Here is a 25,992-nt window from a genome sequence, read left to right on the forward strand (position 1 = left end):
TATTACCCAATGGGATACATTGGCTAATGCCCTTATTTAATATGCTCCTAAAGCAAACCCATCTCTCCTCCGTATTCTTTGTTCCTAATATTTTATCCCAATTTATGCCTTTTAGCAAGGTTTGTAGTTTAGGGAAGTTGGCTCTTTTGAAATTCAGTGTCTTTGTGTTCCCTTCATGTCTCCTATTTGTGTGATTTATACTGAAACTAATTGACCTGTGATCGCTGTTACCTAAATTGCCCCGTATTTCCACATCTGTGATCAGGTCTGTATTGTTGGTAATCAGTAGATCTAGTAATGTTTTATTTCTAGTTGGTGCGTCTACCATCTGACCCATAAAATTGTCCTGCAAGACATTAAGGAACTGGCGAGCCTTAAATGAATGCGCGGTTCCCTTCGCCCAGTCTATGTCTGGATAATTAAAATCCCCCATTATGATAACACTTCCCATCCTTGCTGCTAATCCAATTTGTGATAGGAGATCCGTCTCCACTTCCTCCCTCAGGTTAGGGGGCCTATAGCATACTCCCAGTATTATTTTCCCCTTAGCTTCATCCCTTTGGAGCTCCACCCATAAAGATTCCACCTCCTCCCTAGCCCCCTCAGTGATGTCATCTCTCACATTCACTTGTACATTATTCTTGATATATAGGCATACCCCTCCCCCTTTTTTACCCTCTCTATCCTTGCGGTATAGGGTATACCCTTGAATGTTTGCCAGCCAATCATGAGAGCTGTTGAACCAGGTCTCTGAAATTCCCACAAAATCCAAATCCTCCTTGTACAACAGTATCTCTAGTTCACCCATCTTGTCCGCCAGGCTCCTGGCATTGGTGAACATGCCACATAGTTTAGACCGGTCACATATTGTCCTCGTATTGGGTGTTTCAAGATTGCAACTTGGACTTGCTACTATACTCACCTTGTGTTTTTGTGCTTTGGTTAACCTACCACTAATGCCCCCAATACTACCCTCTGGAATATCTTCCGCGCTGGCTATCACTGTCTCTGGACCCTCCCCCCCATCGCCTAGTTTAAAAACACCTCTAACTTTTTGGCCATCTTCATTCCCAGCAGATCTGCACCCTCCTCATTTAGGTGCAGTCCGTCCCTTCTATAGTACCGGTTACCGACTGAGAAGTCGGCCCAGTCCTCCAGGAACCCAAACCCCTCCTTACTACACCAGCTCTTCAGCCACTTGTTTACTTCCCTAATCTCCCTCTGCCTCTCTGGTGTGGCTCGATGTACCGGTAGTATTCCTGAGAACACTACCTTGGAGGTCCTTTTCCTCAATTTAGCTCCTAAGTCCCTAAAATCGTTCTTTAGGACACTCCATCTGCCTCTGACTTTGTCATTGGTGCCAACGTGCACCATGACAGCCGGGTCTTCCCCAGCCCCTCCCAGTAATCTGTCCACAAGATCCGTGATGTGCCGAACCCGAGAGCCCGGTAGACAACATACTGTTCGGCGCTTCAGGTCTTGGTTACAGATTGCCCTCTCTGTCCTTCTAAGAATTGAGTCCCCTACCACCAGAATCTGTCTTTCCTTTCCCTTTGCTGCCCCCCCACTCTCACTGGAGGAGTTCTTCCCCTGGCAGCTAGGAGAGTCCCTCATCTCCAGCAGTGCTGGTCCCTGACTGGTAACACCAATGTCACTCAATGGAGCGTACTTATTGGGATGCTCCAGTCCTGGATCGGCCTCCCTGGCACTTCCCCCTCTACCCCTCCTGACTGTCACCCATCTACTCTTTGCTAGTGCCTGCACCTCTTTGTCTCCACCCGCCTCTGTGCTGGCCCCTGCCGGCACCTGCCGTGTACATTCCTGGCTCACCTTTAGTATGGAGGGACTTCTCAGTGCTGACAGTTGCTTCCCCAGATTCAGAACCTGGGCTTCCAGGGAAACAATGTGCTTACATTTTGCACAGCAGTATTCGCCCTCGATCGGATGATCAAGGAACGCATACATGCGGCAAGATGTACAAAGAGTCGCCTCTCCACACCCGCCGGGCATCGTACCTATTAAATTTAGTGAGGATTTGGGGATTTTACCCTGTCCAAATTACCTAACAACTAGCTTCCTGGCACTAATACTCAAGACAATACACAGGTACACGACAAGACAATACACAGGTACACAATACACAAGTACTAACGATCCACACACACTACTCAGACAACACTCAGATACTCACACTACACAGGTACTATGACCCCTGTTATAACCTCCTGTTTTAAACTCTTGTTTTTAACTCCCACTTACACCAAGCTCCACAGCTTCAAACTGAGCACGCTCAGACTGAGTCCTACAACAAGTTAAATAGGCACCTGGGCGCAATTAACCACACCCCTTAATTGATAGACTGATGAAACAGAAAAAAAAAAAAAAAAAAAAAAAAAAGCTATTTAAAAAGTGACAGCAAAAGGCAAATTAAAAACTAAAAGGAAAAGTCCCCAAAATGCAACCCAGCAAACACCAACAGACAGCAGCAAACACACACCAACAGACAGCAGCAATACACACACCAACAGACAGCAGCAAACACCAACAGACAGCAAGACTTGTATACGCTAACACTTGTTTTTAACTCCCACTTAATCCAGCTCCACTTACACCAAGCTCCACCGCTTCAAACTGAGCACTCTGGGGTCCCCCATGTATGCTGTGCACAGTGCAGTGTTGCATATCACTGTGGGGTTCCCCATGGTTGCTGTGCACAATGCAGATCACTCCAGGGTTCCCAATTATTGCTGTGCACAGTGCAGTTTTGAGGATCACTCCAGGGTCCCCCATGATTGCTATGCACAGTGCAGAGTTGAGGATCACTCCAGGGACCCCCATGATTGCTGTGCACAGTGCAGATCACTTCAGGGTTCCCCATGATTGCTGTGCACAGTGCAGTGTTGCCTATCACACCGGGGTTCCCCATGATTGCTATGCACAGTGCCGATTACTCCGGGGTTCCCCATGTTTGCTGGGCACAGTGCAGATCACTCCGGGGTTCCCCATGATTTCTGTGCACAGGGCAGATCACTCTGGGGTTCCCCACAATTTCTGTGCACAGTGCAGATCACACCGTGGTTCCCCATGATTGCTGTGCACAGTGTTGCATATAACACCGGGGTTCCCCATGATTTCTGTGCACAGTACAGATCACTCTGGGGTTCCCCATAATTGCTGTGCACAGTACAGATCACACCAGGGTTCCCCATAATTGATGTGCACAGTACAGATCACTCTGGGGTCCCCCATAATTGCTGTGTACAGTACAGATCACTCTGGGGTCCACCATAATTGCTGTGCACAGTACAGATCACACCGGGGTTACCCATAATTGCTGTGCACTGTGCTGATCACACCGGGGTTCCCCATAATTGCTGTGCACAGTATAGATCACTCCGGGGTCCCCCATAATTGCTGTGCACAGTACAGATCACTCCGGGGTCCCCAATAATTGCTGTGCACAGCACAGATCACACCGGGGTTCCCTATAATTGCTGTGCACAGTACAGATCACCCCGGGGTTCCCCATAATTACTGTGCACAGTAGAGATCACTCCGGGGTCCTCCATAATTACTGTGCACAGTACAGATCACACCGGGGTTCCCCATAATTGCTGTGCACAGTACAGATCACACCGGGGTCCCCCATAATTGCTGTGCACAGTACAGATCACACCGGGGTCCCCCATAATTGCTGTGCACAGTACAGATCACTCCGGGGTTCCCCATAATTGCTGTGCACAGTACAGATCACACTGGGGGTACCCCATAATTACTGTACACAGTACAGATCACTCCGGGGTCCCCCATAATTGCTGTGCACAGTACAGATCACTCCGGGGTCCCCCATAATTACTGTACACAGTACAGATCACTCCGGGGTGCCCCATAATTGCTGTGCACAGTACAGATCACACCGGGGTCCCCCATAATTGCTGTGCACAGTACAGATCACACCGGGGTCCCCCATAATTGCTGTGCACAGTACAGATCACTCAGGGGTCCCCCATAATTACTGTGCACAGTACAGATCACTCCGGGGTCCCCCATAATTGCTGTGCACAGTACAGATCACTCCGGGGTCCCCCATAATTGCTGTGCACAGTACAGATCACACTGGGGTCCCCCATAATTACTGTGCACAGTACAGATCACTCCGGGGTCCCCCATAATTACTGTGCACAGTACAGATCACTCCGGGGTCCCCCATAATTGCTGTGCACAGTACAGATCACACCGGGGTCCCCCATAATTGCTGTGCACAGTACAGATCACCCCGGGGTCCCCCCATAATTACTGTACACAGTACAGATCACACAGGGGTTCCCCATAATTACTGTGCACAGTACAGATCACTCCGGGGTTCCCCATAATTGCTGTGCACAGTACAGATCACTCCGGGGTCCCCCATAATTGCTGTGCACAGTACAGATCACTCCGGGGGTTCCCCATAATTGCTGTGCACAGTACAGATCACTCCGGGGTCCCCAATAATTGCTGTGCACAGCACAGATCACACCGGGGTTCCCCATAATTGCTGTGCACAGTACAGATCACACCGGGGTTCCCCATAATTGCTGTGCACAGTAGAGATCACTCCGGGGTTCCCCATAATTGCTGTGCACAGTACAGATCACTCCGGGGTCCCCCATAATTACTGTGCACAGTACAGATCACTCCGGGGTCCCCCATAATTACTGTGCACAGTACAGATCACTCCGGGGTCCCCCATAATTACTGTGCACAGTACAGATCACTCCGGGGTCCCCCATAATTGCTGTGCACAGTACAGATCACACAGGGGTTCCCCATAATTACTGTGCACAGTACAGATCACTCCGGGGTCCCCCATAATTACTGTGCACAGTACAGATCACTCCGGGGTCCCCCATAATTACTGTGCACAGTACAGATCACTCCGGGGTGCCCCCATAATTGCTGTGCACAGTACAGATCACACCGGGGTCCCCCATAATTGCTGTGCACAGTACAGATCACCCCGGGGTCCCCCCCATAATTGCTGTGCACAGTACAGATCACTCCGGGGTCCCCCATAATTGCTGTGCACAGTACAGATCACACCGGGGTCCCCCATAATTGCTGTGCACAGTACAGATCACCCCGGGGTCCCCCCCATAATTGCTGTGCACAGTACAGACCACACCGGGGTCCCCCATAATTGCTGTGCACAGTACAGATCACACCGGGGTCCCCCATAATTGCTGTGCACAGTACAGATCACTCCGGGGTCCCCCATAATTGCTGTGCACAGTACAGATCACTCCGGGGTTCCCCATAATTGCTGTGCACAGTAGAGATCACTCCGGGGTTCCCCATAATTGCTGTGCACAGTACAGATCACTCCGGGGTCCCCCATAATTACTGTGCACAGTACAGATCACTCCGGGGTCCCCCATAATTACTGTGCACAGTACAGATCACTCCGGGGTCCCCCATAATTACTGTGCACAGTACAGATCACTCCGGGGTCCCCCATAATTACTGTGCACAGTACAGATCACTCCGGGGTCCCCCATAATTACTGTGCACAGTACAGATCACACCGGGGTCCCCCATAATTGCTGTGCACAGTACAGATCACCCCGGGGTCCCCCCCATAATTGCTGTGCACAGTACAGATCACTCCGGGGTCCCCCATAATTGCTGTGCACAGTACAGATCACACCGGGGTCCCCCATAATTGCTGTGCACAGTACAGATCACCCCGGGGTCCCCCCCATAATTGCTGTGCACAGTACAGACCACACCGGGGTCCCCCATAATTGCTGTGCACAGTACAGATCACACCGGGGTCCCCCATAATTGCTGTGCACAGTACAGATCACTCCGGGGTCCCTCATAATTGCTGTGCACAGTACAGATCACACCGGGGTCCCCCATAATTGCTGTGCACAGTACAGATCACCCCGGGGTCCCCCCCATAATTGCTGTGCACAGTACAGATCACTCCGGGGGTTCCCCATAATTGCTGTGCACAGTACAGATCACTCCGGGGTCCCCAATAATTGCTGTGCACAGCACAGATCACACCGGGGTTCCCCATAATTGCTGTGCACAGTACAGATCACACCGGGGTTCCCCATAATTGCTGTGCACAGTAGAGATCACTCCGGGGTTCCCCATAATTGCTGTGCACAGTACAGATCACTCCGGGGTCCCCCATAATTACTGTGCACAGTACAGATCACTCCGGGGTCCCCCATAATTACTGTGCACAGTACAGATCACTCCGGGGTCCCCCATAATTACTGTGCACAGTACAGATCACTCCGGGGTCCCCCATAATTGCTGTGCACAGTACAGATCACACAGGGGTTCCCCATAATTACTGTGCACAGTACAGATCACTCCGGGGTCCCCCATAATTACTGTGCACAGTACAGATCACTCCGGGGTCCCCCATAATTACTGTGCACAGTACAGATCACTCCGGGGTGCCCCCATAATTGCTGTGCACAGTACAGATCACACCGGGGTCCCCCATAATTGCTGTGCACAGTACAGATCACCCCGGGGTCCCCCCCATAATTGCTGTGCACAGTACAGATCACTCCGGGGTCCCCCATAATTGCTGTGCACAGTACAGATCACACCGGGGTCCCCCATAATTGCTGTGCACAGTACAGATCACCCCGGGGTCCCCCCCATAATTGCTGTGCACAGTACAGACCACACCGGGGTCCCCCATAATTGCTGTGCACAGTACAGATCACACCGGGGTCCCCCATAATTGCTGTGCACAGTACAGATCACTCCGGGGTCCCCCATAATTGCTGTGCACAGTACAGATCACTCCAGGGTTCCCCATAATTGCTGTGCACAGTAGAGATCACTCCGGGGTTCCCCATAATTGCTGTGCACAGTACAGATCACTCCGGGGTCCCCCATAATTACTGTGCACAGTACAGATCACTCCGGGGTCCCCCATAATTACTGTGCACAGTACAGATCACTCCGGGGTCCCCCATAATTACTGTGCACAGTACAGATCACTCCGGGGTCCCCCATAATTACTGTGCACAGTACAGATCACTCCGGGGTCCCCCATAATTACTGTGCACAGTACAGATCACACCGGGGTCCCCCATAATTGCTGTGCACAGTACAGATCACCCCGGGGTCCCCCCCATAATTGCTGTGCACAGTACAGATCACTCCGGGGTCCCCCATAATTGCTGTGCACAGTACAGATCACACTGGGGTCCCCCATAATTGCTGTGCACAGTACAGATCACCCCGGGGTCCCCCCCATAATTGCTGTGCACAGTACAGACCACACCGGGGTCCCCCATAAGTGCTGTGCACAGTACAGATCACACCGGGGTCCCCCATAATTGCTGTGCACAGTACAGATCACTCCGGGGTCCCTCATAATTGCTGTGCACAGTACAGATCACACCGGGGTCCCCCATAATTGCTGTGCACAGTACAGATCACCCCGGGGTCCCCCCCATAATTGCTGTGCACAGTACAGACCACACCGGGGTCCCCCATAATTGCTGTGCACAGTACAGATCACACCGGGGTCCCCCATAATTGCTGTGCACAGTACAGATCACACCGGGGTCCCCCATAATTGCTGTGCACAGTACAGATCACTCCGGGGTCCCCCATAATTACTGTGCACAGTACAGATCACTCCGGGGTTCCCCATAATTGCTGTGCACAGTAGAGATCACTCCGGGGTCCCCCATAATTGCTGTGCACAGTACAGATCACCCCGGGGTCCCCCCCATAATTGCTGTGCACAGTACAGATCACCCCGGGGTCCCCCCCATAATTGCTGTGCACAGTACAGATCACACCGGGGTCCCCCATAATTGCTGTGCACAGTACAGATCACACCGGGGTCCCCCATAATTGCTGTGCACAGTACAGATCACTCCGGGGTCCCCCATAATTACTGTGCACAGTACAGATCACTCCGGGGTTCCCCATAATTGCTGTGCACAGTAGAGATCACTCCGGGGTCCCCCATAATTGCTGTGCACAGTACAGATCACCCCGGGGTCCCCCCCATAATTGCTGTGCACAGTACAGATCACTCCGGGGTCCCCCATAATTGCTGTGCACAGTACAGATCACCCCGGGGTCCCTCATAATTGCTGTGCACAGTACAGATCACTCCGGGGTCCCTCATAATTGCTGTGCACAGTACAGATCACTCCGGGGTCCCCCCCATAATTGCTGTGCACAGTACAGACCACACCGGGGTCCCCCATAATTGCTGTGCACAGTACAGACCACACCGGGGTCCCCCATAATTGCTGTGCACTGAGGGAAATCCTCGTATTATTTAAATATCACCCGTGCAGAACATGTGATGAGCAGAAGCAGGATGATCTCCAGTACAGCGGCCCCTAGTGTTCAGTGTGTGGCGGTGCACGTCTAGAGGGACTCCGGGGACGCCTGTGTGGTGTAGGTTGGATTTCGGAGGTACCCGGGCGCTCGGTGATCCTCCTCCTCCTCCTCATTCTCCTCTTGCAGCTGACCGTGGCTCCATTGATCGGGAATCAGTGCTCGGTGTCCCTGTGTCGGTCCCTCTCCTGGATCTTCCCGAGATGCTGAAAGTCACTCTGCCCTCTTCATCCTCATCTTCCTCCTCCTCCTCCACTGCCTTCTCCTCCACCTCCTCCACTTCATCCAGGTCCGCCAGCGCTGCCCCCGACTACTGGATCGATGGCTCCAACAAGGACACCTTGGCCCAATACTACGAGCTGGAGTCCGAGCTGGGACGGTAAGTGGACGGAGGGTATCCCTTGTCATGTCCGCTGCTGCCTCCTCTATGGACCATTCCCGGTCTGATCGGAGGAATACCGGGGAAAGTTGTATTGGAGGTGCTGCCAGATGACAGCCTGCTCCCTCCTCAATGGCCAGCAATGGCATGCACGCCCTGGAGCCAGGCTGGGAGGAGGGCAGGGGTACCCATACATGGCCAGGGATGGGGACACTAGATGGTCAGGGATGGGGACAATATGATGGCCAGGGATGGGGATACTAGATGGTCAGGGATGGGGACACTATGATGGCCAGGGATGGGGACACTAGATGGTCAGGGATTAGGGACACTATGATGGCCAGGGATGGGGACACTAGATGGTCAGGGATGGGGACACTATGATGGTCAGGATTGGGGACAATATGATGGTCAGGATTGGGGACACTATTATGGTCAGGGATTGGGGACACTATGATGGTCAGGGATGGGAACACTATAATGGTCAGGGATGGGAACACTATAATGGTCAGGGATGGGGACAATATGATGGTCAGGGATTGGGGACACTATAATGGTCAGGGATGGGGACACTATGACGATCAGGGATGGGGACACTATGATGGTCAGAAATGAGGACACTATGATGGTCAGGGATGGGGGCACTATGATGGTCAGGGATGAGGACACTATGATGGTCAGGGATGGGGACACTATGATGGTCATGGATGGGGACACTATGATGGTCAGGGATGAGGACACTATGAGGGTCAGGGAAGCTGTTATGGTCAGGTATGGGAATACTATGATGGCCAGAGATGGAGATGCTGTGATGACCAGGGATTGGGGATGTCAAGACAGCCAGAGATAGAGGTTTTGTGATGGTCAGGGATGGGGATGCTGCGATGACCAGGTATTGGATGGGTAAGGATGGGATATGGTTTGATAACCACAGATGGAGATCCAGTGTTGGCCAGGGATAGAAGGTGCTTAGATTGCTAGGGATGGGGATTTTGTGATGGCCAGGGATAGAGATACTATGATGGCCAGGTTTGGGGTTGCTGTTTTGATCAGGATCTGGGATGCTGTGATGGCCAGGGATGGAAAAACTGTGATGGCCAGGGATGGAAATGCTGTGATGGCCAGGAATGTGAATACTGTGATGGCCAGGAATGTGAATACTGTGATGGCCAGGGCTAACACCATTGTCATGGCCAGGAATGGAAATGCTGTGATGGCCAGGAATGGGAACAGGGTGATGGCCAGGGCTGAGAACATTGTGATGGCTAGTAATGGGAACACTATGATGTCCAGAGTTAAGAACACTGTAACGGCCAGGGATGGGAACACTTTGATGTCCAGGTTTGAGAATACTGTGATGGCCAGGGCAGGGAACACTGTGATGACCAGGGATGGGAACACTATGATGGCCATGGCTGGAAGCTCTGTGATGGCCAGGGCTGGGAGCACTGTGATGGCCAGGGCTGGGAGCACTGTGATGGCCAGGGCTGGGAGCACTGTGATGGCCAGGGCTGAGAACACTGTGATGGCCAGGGCTGAGAACACTGTGATGGCCAGGGCTGAGAACACTGTGATGGCCAGGGCTGAGAACACTGTGATGGCCATGGATGAGAACACTATGATGTCCAGGGTTGAGGACACCGTTGTGGCCAGGGCTGAGTACACTGTAATGGCCAGGGCTGAGAACATTATGATGTCCAGGGTTGAGAACACCGTGGTGGCCAGGGCTGAGAACACTGTGACGGCCAGGGATGGGAGTGCTAATGCTGCTGATTGATCAGCACAGCGTCTATGGAGACAGCAGGCATTCGTATGCACACCACATCCCAGGACAGCGCAGGATGGCTTATCTGCCCAGGAACTGCAGTCTACCTGTTATTAAGCTATTAGGACTGATCTCTAGGGAGTGTTGCATTAGATTGTGTCTGACTGGAGTGGAGGCATCCTTAGAGTCTCCCAATCGCTGTTTTCTAATGCTCTTACACTTATATATAAGGCGCTACAAGCATCTCTGAGTAGCACAGTTGGTAAATTACATAGATTTGATCTTCCTGCCCCGTGTTGAAGATTACAGTCTGTCTACTTATTTTAAATCTATAGATACACTTTCCCTGCTGGGCAACAATGACTTTAGCTTATCTAAATATCTGTGAGTGGTGACATACAGTTCCTTTACTGTATTTGGGTCTTATGTAATGCTCAGTGAATCTAAGCTAAGTAATCTATATACATATTTAGGATTGAAAAAGGTACATCCTCATCCAGTTCAACCCAAAAGGTCAGTCCCCCCACCCCCCCATAAGTGATATTTTAGTTCTACATGGATCCTGGGAGGCTAGCCAGTTCCTGGCTTCTAATGTGTCTTGAATACTCCAAAAGCGAGACCCCCAAGTTCCTGATAGAATTAAAGAAACTATCTAGCATTGACCACAAACTGAAATATCAGTGTAGGGTGGACTGATCCCTTAAAAGGAATACATAAAGGACCTTGTGTCCTGAGGGAACCCTAGCTATTCCAGTCTTCCAGGGAAAGGAAAACCCTCAATAAACTATGGCCTGTAAAGGGAAATGCTCCTTCTTGACCTGCAGTGGGGTATTAAAAAATCTCTGTATCTGTATTCTGCTTGGTATTTTAAAGAGTGTTATCCTCTGTTTTTTTTTAATTACCCAACAGGTTTATGGCCAGCTCATGTTTGGAAGAGTGTTCAGAGCCATTATACTAGATCTGGAGCATTAAGGACACTGTATAACTGGACAGTTTCATGTCCAGCCCATGGTTGGAGGAGTGTTCAGACCCATCATACTAGATCTGGGGCACTGAGGACATCGTATAACTGGACAGTTTCATGGGCAGCCCATAGTTGGAGGAGTTTTCAGACCCATCATAGTTAATCTGGGGCATTGAGCGTACTGTATAACTGGACTGGTTCATGGCCAGTCCATGGTTGGAGAAGTGTTCAGACCCATCATAGTTGATCTGGGGCAGTGAGGACACTGTATAGCTGGACAAGTTCATGGCCATCCCATGTTTGGAGAGTTTTAATACCCATTATACTAAACTTTTGACATTGAGAGTACTGTATAACTGGACAGGTTCATGGCCAGTCTTTGGTTGGAGGAGTGTTCAGACCCATCATACTAGATGTGGAGCAATTTAGACACTGTATATCTGGATAGGTTTATAACCAGCCCATGGTTGGAGGAGTGTTCAGACCCATCATACTAGATCTGGGGCAGTGCGGACACTATATCTGTATAAGATCATGGAAAGCCTATAGTTGGAGGAGTGACCAGAACCATCATTCTAGATATGGGACAGTGAGGACACTGTATAAGTGAACAGGTTCATGGCCAGCCCATTGTTGTAAGAGTGCTCAGACCCATTATACTAGATCTAGAGCAATGTAGACACTGTATAACTGGACAGGTTCATGGCCAGCCCAGGGTTGAAGGAGTGCTCAGACCCATCACACTAGATGTGGGGAAATTTATATACTGTATAACTGGACATGTTCATGGCCAGCCCATGGGTGGAAGAGTGATGGGTATAGTGGCAGGATTGAGGCTGCCACTCCCAGTGATCAGACCCATCGTACTAGATGCAATTCCATTTTGTAAATATATAATTCTACTAGTCTGTGGTCCACCAAGGTAGTATGGTAAAGCTAGCCTTACAGTTGTAGAATCTCATTCGAACATTCAGACAAGAAAGTATAAAAATCACTTTTCCAACCATTTGTTGGTGCCTTCATGGACTCGACTGATTTTGGATGACTTTTCTTTCTAGTACCATATCAACATTTCGATTTTCATAGAACGAATGTTCAACTTCTGCCTTAACTTTAACTTTGACAAGCACATGAGCATAAGACTAGTTATGATTTTTATCAGCTGGTAGCAAATTTGAGGCTTAGAACTTTGTTCATTCCCAGTAGAATCAAGAAAAATTTGCCATCCTGGTCCTTTGATTTTTTTTCTCTTGCTCTTAGGTAATCCTTTAGTTAATCAAATGAACGTTCTGAGAACAACATCTTTCATATGAAGTTCTACAGGTGTAAGACCAGCTTAAGTCTCAGGAATCAGAGCATTAGTTTATGTGCTTGTGTAGGATTCTAATGTTCTCTGTTGTGAGTGGGGGCGATTGATAGAGAGATTGATTGAGAGAGAGCGATTGATTGAGAGTGATTGATTGATTGAAAGCGATTGATTTGAGAGCGATTGATAGAGATTGAGAGATTGATTGAGAGAGATTGAGAGCGATTGATTGATTGATTGAGAGAGAGAGATTGATTGAGAGAGAGTGATTAATCACTCTCAATTCTCAATCACTCTCAATTTGGGAGTGAAAAGAGCACCTTAAGGGAAACCCACCATGAGACAAATATGTGAGATGGAGTTTTTGACCTCTTAGAATGACCATTGCCTGGTTTTCATGTGGCTCCAATACTGTTGGTAATGTTTTAACGCTACATGCAGAGATTGACAGGCAGTACTGCCTGTCAAACTCTGACATGTACATGATTGGGGTTCTTCACTTGGAAATGTGGTGCATTTCTGTAATGCAAAATACCATTTCAGTATATAAAAAAGCCAAAAGAAAAACAGGCAACTAGTGAAACTGAAAATTCAGGATGCACTTGGCCGAAAACTGGAACTGAAATGGATAGTTTTTTAAAAAATATATATTTTTATATATAATTGTATGATATTCGACTTTTTTTTATTAATATCATGAATTTAAATGAATATAAATGTATTTTTGGCCATTATTGGCACTTATTTTCGCCCTATGATTTTCGGCGGCTATTATCGGTACCTTTGTTTCTCTTGGCAAAACGTCTATAACCCTATTTTCGGATGATATATCAGTGCATCCCTACAGGCAACAGGAGGCAGCAGTTCTGCCTCCTGAACGTTTGCAAACCTCCTCTCACTGCACTCAGAAAACCGACCCACCGCACAGGAGCGTAAAAGAAGCCTAATGCCCCGTACACACGGTCGGACATTGATCGGACATTCCGACAACAAAATCCATGGATTTTTTCCGACGGATGTTGGCTCAAACTTGTCTTGCATACACACGGTCACACAAAGTTGTCGGAAAATCCGATCATTCTAAACGCGGTGACGTAAAACACGTACGTCGGGACTATAAACGGGGCAGTAGCCAATAGCTTTCATCTCTTTATTTATTCTGAGCATGCGTGGCACTTTGTGCGTCGGATTTGTGTACACACGATTGGAATTTCCGACAACGGATTTTGTTGTCGGAAAATTTTATAGCCTGCTCTCAAACTTTGTGTGTCGGAAAATCCGATGGAAAATGTGTGATGGAGCCCACACACGGTCGGAATTTCCGACAACAAGGTCCTATCACACATTTTGAGTCGGAAAATCCGACCATGTGTACAGGGCATAAGGCTGGCCATACATTATACAATCTTCTTATACAATTTTGCTTTAGATCTACCAAAATCATATAATATGAGGTCAGACCCAAACACTTTTCATTTCAATCAGGCAGGCCCTTGCACTACATAATTGAAGGAAAATCTAAAGGAAATTGAACAAGAAAATTGAATAATGTATGGGCAGAGAATACATGGCTGTCAGCTTTGTCTGTGTTAGTGATATCATCATCACACTATGCCCACCATAAGGCCACCTTTGCCAGAGCCTGGTGGAGAGCAGATACCTCTGTAAGGACAACATGTGAGTTTGGTGAATCTAGAACTGCAACAATAAAAATAAAGGAAGTCATTAAGACATTGTATTGATTTGATCTATCCAGACAAGAAGACTTTGGACCAGGGGTGGTCAACTTCACATTCTCAATCACGAAAAGGATTTTTTATAAAGTAAATGCTGTAGTGAGAAATTAACATCCTGCACTCTCACGCCTGAGATCAGCCCCAATTTATTCACCTTCACATCTCAGATCACTGTCCCCCTGCACATCTGCTCCACCTCTGTCCCCCCCTGCTCATATGCCCCATCACTGTAACCCCCTGCTCATCTGCTCCACTACTGTAACCCCCTGTACATCTGCCCGACCACTGTAACCCCTGCTCCTCTGCCCCACCACTGTAACCCCCTGTACATCTGCCCCACCACTGTACCACCCTGCTTATCTGCCCCAACAATGTACTCCCTTTTTCATTTGCCCCACCAATGTACCCTCTTTCTCATCTGCCCCACCACTGTAATCCACTGCAAATCTGCTCCACTGTTGTAACCCTCTGCACATCTGCCCCACCACTGTACCACCCTGCATATCTGCCCCACGTCTGTACCCCCTGCTCATCTGTCCCACCACTGTAACCCCCTGTACATCTGCTCCAACAATGTTCCAATTTCTCATATGCCCCACCACTAGAACTGCACCATTCTGGCCAAAAGGAGAATCACAATTTTTTTACTTAGAATAAAAAGGTCACGATTCTCTCACAATTATCGCAATGTAATTTTTTTTTAGGAGAGAGAGATTGATAGAGAGAGATTGACAAAGAGAGATTGATAGAGAGATTGATTGAGAGAGAGAGCGATTGATTGATTGAGAGTGATTGATTGAGAGCGATTGATTTGAGAGTGATTGATAGAGATTGAGAGATTGATTGAGAGCGATTGATTGAGAGCGATTGATTGATTGAGAGAGAGATTGAGAGCAATTGATTGATTGAGAGATTGATTAAGAGAGAGATTGATTGAGAGAGAGAGAGATTAATTCAGAGAGATTGATTAATTGAAATATTGATTGAGAGAGAGAGAGATTGATTGATTGAGACTCTCAATCAATCAATCCCTCTCTCAATCAATCTCTCAATTAATCAATCTCTCAATTAATCAATCTCTCTGAATTAATCTCTCTCTCTCACTCTCTCTCAATCAATCACTTTCAATTTGAGAATGATTGAGAGAGAGAGAGAGAGAGAGAGAGAGAGAGAGAAATGGATTAATTGAGACTTGATTGAAAGAGAGAAAGATTAAGCATTTGATGATTCTAAAAAAAAAAAAAAAAAAAAAAAAGAAGTAAAGCAGCTCACATTTCCTCAGTGCTGCAGCCTGCAGCTGCAGTCACGCTTGTGCCCGAGACCTCTGTGAAGAAGAAACATTACTTACCCGACCAATCACATTCTTCTTTGCTGAGTGACGTCAGGACGCTGGCTCTGATGGCTTCCCCTCCGCTCCAAAACAGGGAAACATCCCGGGGATAACATCGATCGGTGCGCGGCGGCACATGTTTTTCAGCTCACAACATTCAAATTGCTTGATGGTCAGAATCGCACAAATCTGGAGTTGTGATCGCAGTGGGCGGAGAATCGCGATAATGATTTTCCGCGATTAATCGTGCAGCTCTACCCACCACTGTACCTCCGTGCACATCTGCTTCACCACTGAACCATCTTCTCATCTGTCCTAACACTGAACTTATCTGCTCATCTGCCTCACCATTGCAACCCCCTTTCTCATCTGCCCCACGACTGTACCTCCTGCACATCTGTCCCACCTCTGTTCCCCCTTCTCTTCTGCCCCACCACTGTAACCCCTTGCTCATGTGCTCCACCAATGTACCTCCTCGCTCCTCTGCCCCAACACTGAACGCCCCCTGCTCATCTTTCCCACCACTGTAACCCCCTTCTCATCCGGTCCATCCCTGTACCCCCCTGCTTTTCTGTCCCACCGCTGAACCCCCTTCTCATCCCTTCCACCATTGTACCTCCTGTACATCTGCCCCACAGCTGTACTCCCTTGCTCTTCTGTCCCACCACTGTAACCCCCTGCTCATCTGCCCCATCAATGTACCCCTTTTCTCATCTGCCCCACCACTGTACCTCGCTACACATCTGCTCCACATCATGCTCTTCTGTCTCACTGCTGAATCACCTTCTCATCTGTCCTAACACGTAACCTGCTTTCTCATCTGCCCCACCAATGTACCACCTGCTCCTCTGCCCCCCCCCCCTCTGTTCCCCCTGCTTAGCTGCCCCACCAATACACCTCCTTTCACATCTGCCCCACTGCTCTACCCCCCTGCTTTTCTGCCCCAACACTGAACCCCCCCCCCTGCTCATCTAGCCCATCACTGTACCCCCCTTGCTTTTCTGTCCCACTGTTGAACTCCCTTCTCATCTCTTCCGCCACTATACCTCCTGCACATCTCCCCTACAGCTGTACCCTCCTGCTCTTCTGTTCCACCTCTGAACCCCTCCTGCTCATTTTCCCCACCGCTGTACCCTCTTCTCATCTATGATGTGTGATATGCAGAGTGGTGAAAGACAGCAGAGATGAGACACATCTACCTGTCCCCTGAGTGCCGGGGTTCAGTAGTAAGTGACACAAAGGTTCAGGAATAATTTTAACAAAGTTCCCAGAAGCTCAACAGTAATTCCACAAACTGTCACCTGATTGTGGTTTTCTCCATCACAGTGAAATCCCTTCTTTGTGATATTGGTAGTGGCAACCAAGAGAGTCAGCTCCCTCCAGACGGTGGACGGGGCTAGCAGGACTGTGATTGGCTTTAGCAGTGGCCAATGACAGTCCTCCTCCTCCTGGAAACAGGGACCGCCCCCCCAGCAGAACTGCACCCAATCTCTTCCCCATCACAAGAGCTGACGATCGAAGCTACAGCAAAGGTAGAGAACCAAACAATGTTTCCCATCTTTTACAATGTGTGGGGGGACAGTGCCTCAGTGCAGGTGCGGTGTGGGGAATTCTGAAATTGGAATGCATTAGTGTCTCACTGACACTTCCCTGCGCTGCTCTGCTGATGGGGAGGGAGTCGAGTGCCGGCAAAAGAGGCTTCGAATGCCGCTTGCGGCACCAGTGCCGGGGATCGCCCCTGCTTTGGACTAATCAAATGATTAATGTTTACAATGTTTGAGCAGAAATTGTAACAATTTCCATTGTATCGTAGCAGGTTAAGTCTGGATTCACACTGCCGCAACGTCAAAGTTGCACGACTTTCACGCGACTTTGAATCCGACATCCCTGCGCTACTTCATTGCGGATTGCGTACGACTTCTTTAACAGAAGTCAATGCAAGTCAATGCAAGTCAAAAGAGACCGACAATCTTGAAAAAAAAAACAAAAAAAAAAAACAATATTTTTTACTTTCAACTACAAAATACATCCAATAAAAAATGCAAAAAATCGAATTTCTTCATCAATTTAGGACAATATGTATTTTGCTACATATTTTTGGTAAAAAAAATCCCAATAAGTGTATATTGATTGGTTTGCGCAAAAGTTTACAAACTATGGGATATTTTTCTGGAATTTTTTTACTAGTAATGGCGGCGATCAGTGACTTATAGTGAGACTGCGACATTGCCATGGACAAAACGGACACTAAGTGACACTTTTGATACTTTTTTGGGGACCAGTGACACCAATACAGTGATCAGTGCTAAGAAATATGCACTGTCACTGTACTAATACACTGGCAGGGAAGGGGTTGACATCAGGGGCGATCAAAGGGTAAAATGTATCCCTAGGGAGTGCTTGCTAACTGTGTGTTGGGTGCTTTAACTGTGGTAAGGCAGAGATCCGTGTTCCTATTTAGCAGAAACACAGGATCTGTCTTCCCTACTAACAGAATGGCAATCTGCCTTGTTTACATAGGCAGACCAGCGTTCTGCCTCTATCGGAAATGATCGGGGGGGGGGTCCCGGCAGACATTGGGCCCACCGGACCTGCTGATTGGCTCCTGCTGTGTCCAAGCACAGCAGGAGCAGGTTTCTGGCGGCGCTTGTGCACACCACAGACCCGGAAGTGCAGAATCACGTAACTGTATGTGATTCTGCGCAGAGGAGCCACTGCCCTGCAGTAAATGTATGTGGGGCTGTCGGCAACAGATTAATGAGGCACAACTTTGAACTCTCAAGTCACACGACAAGTCGCAGCAGTTTGAACCGGGGCTCAGGTAACATCTCTTAGGGCCAATTCACACTGACTTGTGCTAAAGTGTTTGAAAAATGCATGTACATTTCCATCCAATTTAGTCCTGTTTAAACGCACGCTGATGTCCGTTGACATGCATTTTGAGATCCAATGACATGCATGTACAGTATTATCATGTGAATATAACACATTGGAAATGATTGTTTTTCAGATGTCCTTATGTTGATGTGCGTTTTACAGCTGTGCAAAATGCAGATCAACGCACTGGTGTGAATTGGCCCCTGAAACTTGTTGGATTGGTCTCCACAGAGGTGATGTATATACCTAGAACTGTTATGCCTCGTACACACGATCGGACTTTCTGACAACAAAGCCGTGGATTTTTGTCCGAAGGGCGTTGGCTGAAACTTGTCTTGCATACACACGGTCACACAAATGATGGCCAACAATTACGAACGTAGTGACGTACTATGTGGTTTTTCAGCTCTTTAGCGCCACCCTTTGGGCTCCTTCTGCTAATTTCCTGTTAGTAGAAGTTTGGTGAGTGTCGATTCACACTTTTCTTTTCGTGTTTTTCATTTAGCGCTTTTCAGTTTGCGCTTTTCATTTCGTGCTTTTCAGTTTGTTTCTGAACGTCAACCAGACGAGTTGCGGAATCAGAGGAGATAATGTTTATTATTGGCCTTGGAGTTATTGCTTTGACATTTTTTGGTTAAATAATGACTTGATTTGGTATATTTTCTATATTTTGGATGCATAGAATGTACTTTTTGGTAAAGTTCTATTGGCAGATAGCATGTCTGATTTTATTTGTTTTCTTAATTTTAATGCACAATAAAAAAAATTGTGGAGAATAATACTTGGCTATGTGTTTTACTTCAAATGACAGTTTGGGAGTAGGCAGTTACATTTAAAAAAATACAATGTAAAATTAACAAGGGACACCAACATAGTTGTATGTTTGATCCTAAAAACTCCAGGATAATGATGTTATGGTAACTTGCACAAATAAAAAAATAAAACATAATAATATTATTCTTTATATCACTAGAAAAAAAAAGCCTTTGAAAATTTGTTTGCAATAACTCCATCAGTATCACCAGCAAAGCAGCTTCATTATTATCCCATTAAAGAAGAAGAGAATGTGCGCTGCATTTCTAGATTTCATAATTTGCCACGTCACAAATGTTAATTCTCCATTACAAACGCTAGTTTACAAGACCGATTGCTTCCGAGCAGGCGTGTTTGTACTTTGGACTTTTGGCTCACGGACTTGTGTACACCCGCTCCGAAAATCCAACAACAGACATTTGTTGGCGAAAAGTCCGACAACAACTGTTCCATGGAGCATACACACAGTCGGATTTTCCACCAACAGCCTGACATCCAACATTTCCTGTCGGAAAATCTGATCGTGTGTACGGGGCTTAAGACTGCTACTGGTGCTTAAACTTAAAGTGGTTGTAAACCTAGTTACACCACTTGTACCTTCAGGTAAATCTATAACAAGGCTTACCTGTAGGCACTGGAAATATCTCTTAAACCTGCACGGAGGTATTTACCATATACGCTTGCACTAGCTGGTGATTTCTTCACTAGCAAGTACCGTGACTGACGGCTCCTCCGCGCATGCGCAGGAGTGACGTCACGTGGCTCCGGCCAGTCACAGATTCCACGGCCCTGGAAGGAAGACAGGCGAAGGTGGATGTGGCCACTAACGGAGACAACAAGGGCTTTGTTTGCAGGTAAGTGCCACATAATGGGCTAGTATGAGAGGCATACTAGCCCATTAGGCTTTTACTTTGCAGGGGAAAAAAGAGGAAGTAAAACCCATCATGCTTTACTTCCTCTTTAATAAACATTATGTGTTTTTACTCAAAAAGCCTATTGCTGTCAGCTTCCTCCTAATCTCCAAACGTATTTATTTTTTGCTGGTGTGATCTGACTTCCTGTTAGAGGGTGGCTACATTCGTTCTCCATGCTGTGGTTCACTTTCTCACTCCACAGGTGGACTAGGCACTATGTACTATGGGCATAGGGCAAAATTGTAATGAGCATAGGGCCAAAACTAACGTGCACCCCCTAAGTAAGGGGGAAAAGTAGAGGTGCAGGAGCTCACCGAGGACATTACAAGGAAGCAGAAAAACACAGTAAAGCTTCATTCACATACATGGCTAGGGGGGTGTAAAACAAGCGATCGAGCCACAAATTTAGCGCCTCTTAACCACCTACCAGAACCAGGGCATGCATCCACTCAGAGCTGTGCACACACCCGCAGCCACAATACTGTCCTTTGTGGTTGCGTGTTACCCTTACCAAATGTGACCGATGCAAGTCTGTGGGGCCGTGCCGCTATTCGTGTTTTGCAGGGCGGTTGTGGTGTGACCCCATAGACTTGTATTGGTCATGTGCTGCATTTACAGGGAGGCAACATATTGCCTCCTTACCACCTGTCAAACACCCTCTGAAAAGTAGTTCACTGCAGGTCACATTTCATTATTAGGTTTATTATTAGCATACCTCCCAACAGTTTGAGATGGGAATGAGGGACACCTACTAGCAAATATATGTAGGCATAGGACACGCCCCCTGCCACACCCCCTTAAAGGAGAATTAACCCAAAAAAAAGGTTAATTAAATCCACAAGTGCTTTTTTTTTTACCACTACTATTCCTTTATATTGGCTTTAAAAAATGTACAAATGCAGCAATTTAGAATTTAGATGAAAGGTTTAGCACTGGGAAACACTTTTTGATAGATAAAAAGTGCATTTTATATACAACTATATAGATCAGACCAAAATGAGGGACAAATGAGGAGGAATGAGGGACAGAGGGACATTGCTCCAAATCAGGGACAGTCCGTCGATATCAGGGACTGTTGGGAGGTATGTTATTAGGTTTCTGTTGCTGGCTGTGTCCCCAGTAGGAAAATGTATTTGTGCTGTGACCTTTGTCCTCAGGATAAAAAGGTGTGGGAAATCCAAAAGTTTGAGTTGTCACCAGAATAGCAATAGAAGTGAAATCTTCCAGTGGGGACAGTTGTTCTGCGTTAACCAGGCAGTGCGTCACGCCACATGTGTTTTCATTGTGGTGCACTACATTGGGCAACCCATTCAAAGTTCAAAAAGATGTCCTGTGCTCAGTGGTACTCTGTGGTGCACTGGAATACAGCTACAACATTTATTGCTGTGCTATTCAAAATGAACGCACACATTGTGCTGCCCTGGGTTGTGGTAATGCTCACGTTACCACAACAAGGAAGTGTAAATGAGTCCTAATGATATATTCCTAATTTAGGAGAGAGTGCCTCCCACTTCCTGTTTTGTCTGCAGGACAGGAAGTGAAGGGAAATGTCCCCAATGGGGTGCAGATAAAAAAAAAAAAAAAAAAAAACACTGATAGGTGTTTCAGGTGTCTAGCTGAAATGAAACAAAATGTTTAGGCTTTAGATAAACTTTACAATGAACATACTGCTGGACAGCAATATTTTAGTATGAGCCAGTTTCAACAGTTTTTTTTATATCGAATAGCATGCAGTTTATATGTGATTTCACTGTCACCGGAAGTCAATAGTACAGACATACCCCACTTTTAAATACACAATGGGGTTTATTTACTAAAGCTGGAAAGTGAAAAATCAGGCTCACATCTGTATAGAAACCAATGAGCTTCTGGGTTTTATTACCAAAGCTTCATTGAACGAGCTGGGGTTAGAAGCTCATTGGTTTCTATACAGAAGTGAGCCTGATTTTGCACTTTTCAGCTTTAGTAAATAAACCCCATTGTGTACTTAAAAGTGGGGTATGCCTGTAATGAGGTATCGGCAAGAAGAGAAAAACCATGACAGCAAGTCACAGAGGCCGGAGCCACCTCACGGAGAAAAGACCTGGTCATCCAGGGCACGGCAGCAATCTCTGAGGTGTTTTTTTTTTTACAGACACAATATTGTCAGGAGTCTATTTGCGGTTCATGACATTTAGACCGGTCAGTTCCTACTGTTGTTTTAAATGTTAAAAATTATAAAATTGGAATTAAAAAGAAAACGCTTAATCTGTGAAACCTTAGCCTGGTGAAAACAGAGGGGGAAAAGCCAAAGAAAAGGAAACTAACGCAATATATAACATGTCTGGTTTTGAGTTTAATACTGCTTTAGGACCTTATGTACACTTGCAGTTGGGGTCAGTAAAAACATGCAGCTAAGCTGCATTTTTACCACCCCCAACCTCTCCTCTTTAAGTTGCAGACAGGGGCATACGTATGTCACGCCTGGCATGCTTTGCTTCACCAGCTGTGGCAGGAGTGAAACCCTCTGTTACATTCGGCAGGAGCTACCGCCCGCAAACCCAACCTGTTAAAGTGCATGGGGCCGCACTGCAGCCATTCCGCAACTGCTTTAATTACACAGTGATGGGGCACTTATGGTGTTACATAGTTAATCTGCTTGAAAAAAAGACACAATTCCATCCAGTTCAACCAACATCGAAAAAAAAACACACACTTCTCCATATATACAATCCTATACCGACAGTTGATCCAGAGGAAAGCCACAAAAACCCCAATAAAGCATGATCCAATTTGCTCCAGCAGGGGAAAAATATTCCTTCCTCATCCATTAACAGGCTATCTGATATTCCCTGGATCAACTTTACCTGTAAATGTCAGTACCCAGTTATATTATGTAGATATAGGAAAGTATCCAGGCCTTTTTTAAAGCAATCTACTGAGCTGGACAGAACCACTTCTGGAGGGAGTCTATTCCACATTCTCACAGCTCTTATGCCGCGTACACACGAGCGGAATTTCTGACAGAAAGAGTCCGATGGGAGCTTTTCATCCTATATTCCGACCGTGTGTATGCCCCATTGGACTTTTTCTGTCGAAAATTCAGACAGACTTAGATAGAGAACATGTTCTCTATTTTTCCGACGGAACAAATTACTATCGGAAAAAACGCTCGTCTGTATGCTGTTCCGACGCACCAAAAACGACGCATGCTCTGAAGCAAGTACAAGATGGAAGCTATTGGCTACTGGCTATTGAACTTCCGTTTTCTAGCTCTGTCGTACGTGTTGTACGTCACCGCGTTCTGAACGGTGGGGATTTGGTGTGACCGTGTGTATGCAAGACAGCTTGAGCGGAATTCCGTCCCAAAAACCTTCAGAGTTTATTCCGACGGCAAAACTGGTCGTGTGTACAGGGCATTACTGTGAAGAAACCTTTCCGTATTTGGAGATTAAATCTTTTTTCCTTCATCCGTAAAGCGTGCCCCATTGTCTTCTGGGATGACCTTAAACTGAATAACTCAACACCAAGTTCACTATATGGACCACTTATACAGGTAAAAGCCAGTAAATTAGAATATTTTGAAAAACTTGATTTATTTCAGTAATTGCATTCAAAAGGTGTAACTTGTACATTATATTTATTCATTGCACACAGACTGATGCATTCAAATGTTTATTTCATTTAATTTTGATGATTTGAAGTGGCAACAAATGAAAATCCAAAATTCCGTGTGTCACAAAATTAGAATATTACTTAAGGCTAATACAAAAAAGGGATTTTTTAGAAATGTTGGCCAACTGAAAAGTATGAAAATGAAAAATATGAGCATGTACAATACTCAATACTTGGTTGGAGCTCCTTTTGCCTCAATTACTGCATTAATGCGGCGTGGCATGGAGTCGATGAGTTTCTGGCACTGCTCAGGTGTTATGAGAGCCCAGGTTGCTCTGATAGTGGCCTTCAACTCTTCTGCGTTGTTGGGTCTGGCATTCTGCATCTTCCTTTTCACAATACCCCACAGATTTTCTATGGGGCTAAGGTCAGGGGAGTTGGCTGGCCAATTTAGAACAGAAATACCATGGTCCGTAAACCAGGCACGGGTAGATTTTGCGCTGTGTGCAGGCGCCAAGTCCTGTTGGAACCTGAAATCTCCATCTCCATAGAGCAGGTCAGCAGCAGGAAGCATGAAGTGCTCTAAAACTTGCTGGTAGACGGCTGCGTTGACCCTGGATCTCAGGAAACAGAGTGGACCGACACCAGCAGATGACATGGCACCCCAACTCATCACTGATGGTGGAAACTTTACACTAGACTTCAGGCAACTTGGATCCTGTGCCTCTCCTGTCTTCCTCCAGACTCTGGGACCTCGATTTCCAAAGGAAATGCAAAATTTGCTTTCGTCAGAAAACATGACTTTGGACCACTCAGCAGCAGTCCAGCTCTTTTTTTCCTTAGCCCAGGTGAGACGGTTTTCGCGCTGTTTCTTGGTCAACAGTGGCTTGACACGAGCTATGCGGCAGTTGAAACCCATGTCTTTCAAGCGTCTCTTGGTGGTGGATCTTGAAGCACTGACTCCAGCAGCTGTCCACTCCTTGTGAATCTCCCCCACATTTTTGAATGGGTTTTTTTTCACAATCTTGACTAGGGCGCGGTGATCCCTATCGCTTGTACACTTTTTCTGACCACAGTTTTTCCTTCCCTTTGCCTCTCTATTAATGTGTTTGGACACAGAGCTCTGAGAACAACCAGCCTCTTCAGCAATAACCTTTTGTGTCTTTCCCTCCTTGTGCAATGTGTCGATGGTCGCCTTTTGGACAGCTGTCAAATTTGAAGTCTTCCCCATGTTTGTGTAGGCTTCAGAACTGGACTGAGAGACCATTTAAAGCCCTTTGCAGGTGTTTTGAGTTAATCAGCTGATTAGTTTGTGGCACCAGGTGTCTTCAAAATTTAACCCTTACACAATATTCTAATTTTGTGACACACGGAATTTTGGATTTTCATTTGTTGCCACTTCAAATCATCAAAATTAAATGAAATAAACATTTGAATGCATCAGTCTGTGTGCAATGAATAAATATAATGTACAAGTTACACCTTTTGAATGCAATTACTGAAATAAATCAAGTTTTTCAAAATATTCTAATTTACTGGCTTTTACGTGTATATTAAACCAGGAGGTGAGATGGTGACATATTGCCTGCTCACCAAACATCTCTGTAAAGCAACCGTGACCATGTATCACTTTTTTCAGAGGCCTGACAGTCTTTGGCTGCCTGTCTTAATGAGCCCCAAACCAACTTTAGTTTTTCACCTTAATGCAGAGAATGCATTAACTGCTTTCCGACCGTATAACCTAGATATAAGACTATTGAAAAAAGGCTATCATTTTTTTTTAAATAAGTACAAATTCCAGTATATACTGTATACCATAGTTTGTAGACACTATAACTTTTGTGCAAACCAATCAATATACGCCTATATCTGCAAAACAATTTCTTTTGAAAGCTTGAAGCAATTGAACCAATTGGAGGTATGTTGCCTTGATCC

At 46.7% G+C, this 25,992-nt stretch overlaps 1 protein-coding gene across 1 annotated transcript in view; it reads left to right on the forward strand.

Annotated features, from left to right (window-relative positions):
• Nucleotides 1-8,396: 8,396 nt before the first annotated feature.
• CAMK4 (calcium/calmodulin dependent protein kinase IV) overlaps nucleotides 8,397-25,992 on the forward strand; it is a 341,896-nt gene continuing 324,300 nt past the window's right edge. The window contains exon 1 of the mRNA XM_073624608.1: nucleotides 8,397-8,758. Within this exon, the coding sequence (XP_073480709.1) occupies nucleotides 8,583-8,758 (176 nt within the window). The 5' untranslated portion in view covers nucleotides 8,397-8,582. The remainder of the gene's footprint in view (nucleotides 8,759-25,992) is intronic.

The sequence above is a fragment of the Aquarana catesbeiana genome, linkage group LG01 (genome assembly GCF_042186555.1).
Source record: "Aquarana catesbeiana isolate 2022-GZ linkage group LG01, ASM4218655v1, whole genome shotgun sequence".
In the NCBI taxonomy this organism is placed as follows: Eukaryota; Metazoa; Chordata; class Amphibia; order Anura; family Ranidae; genus Aquarana; species Aquarana catesbeiana.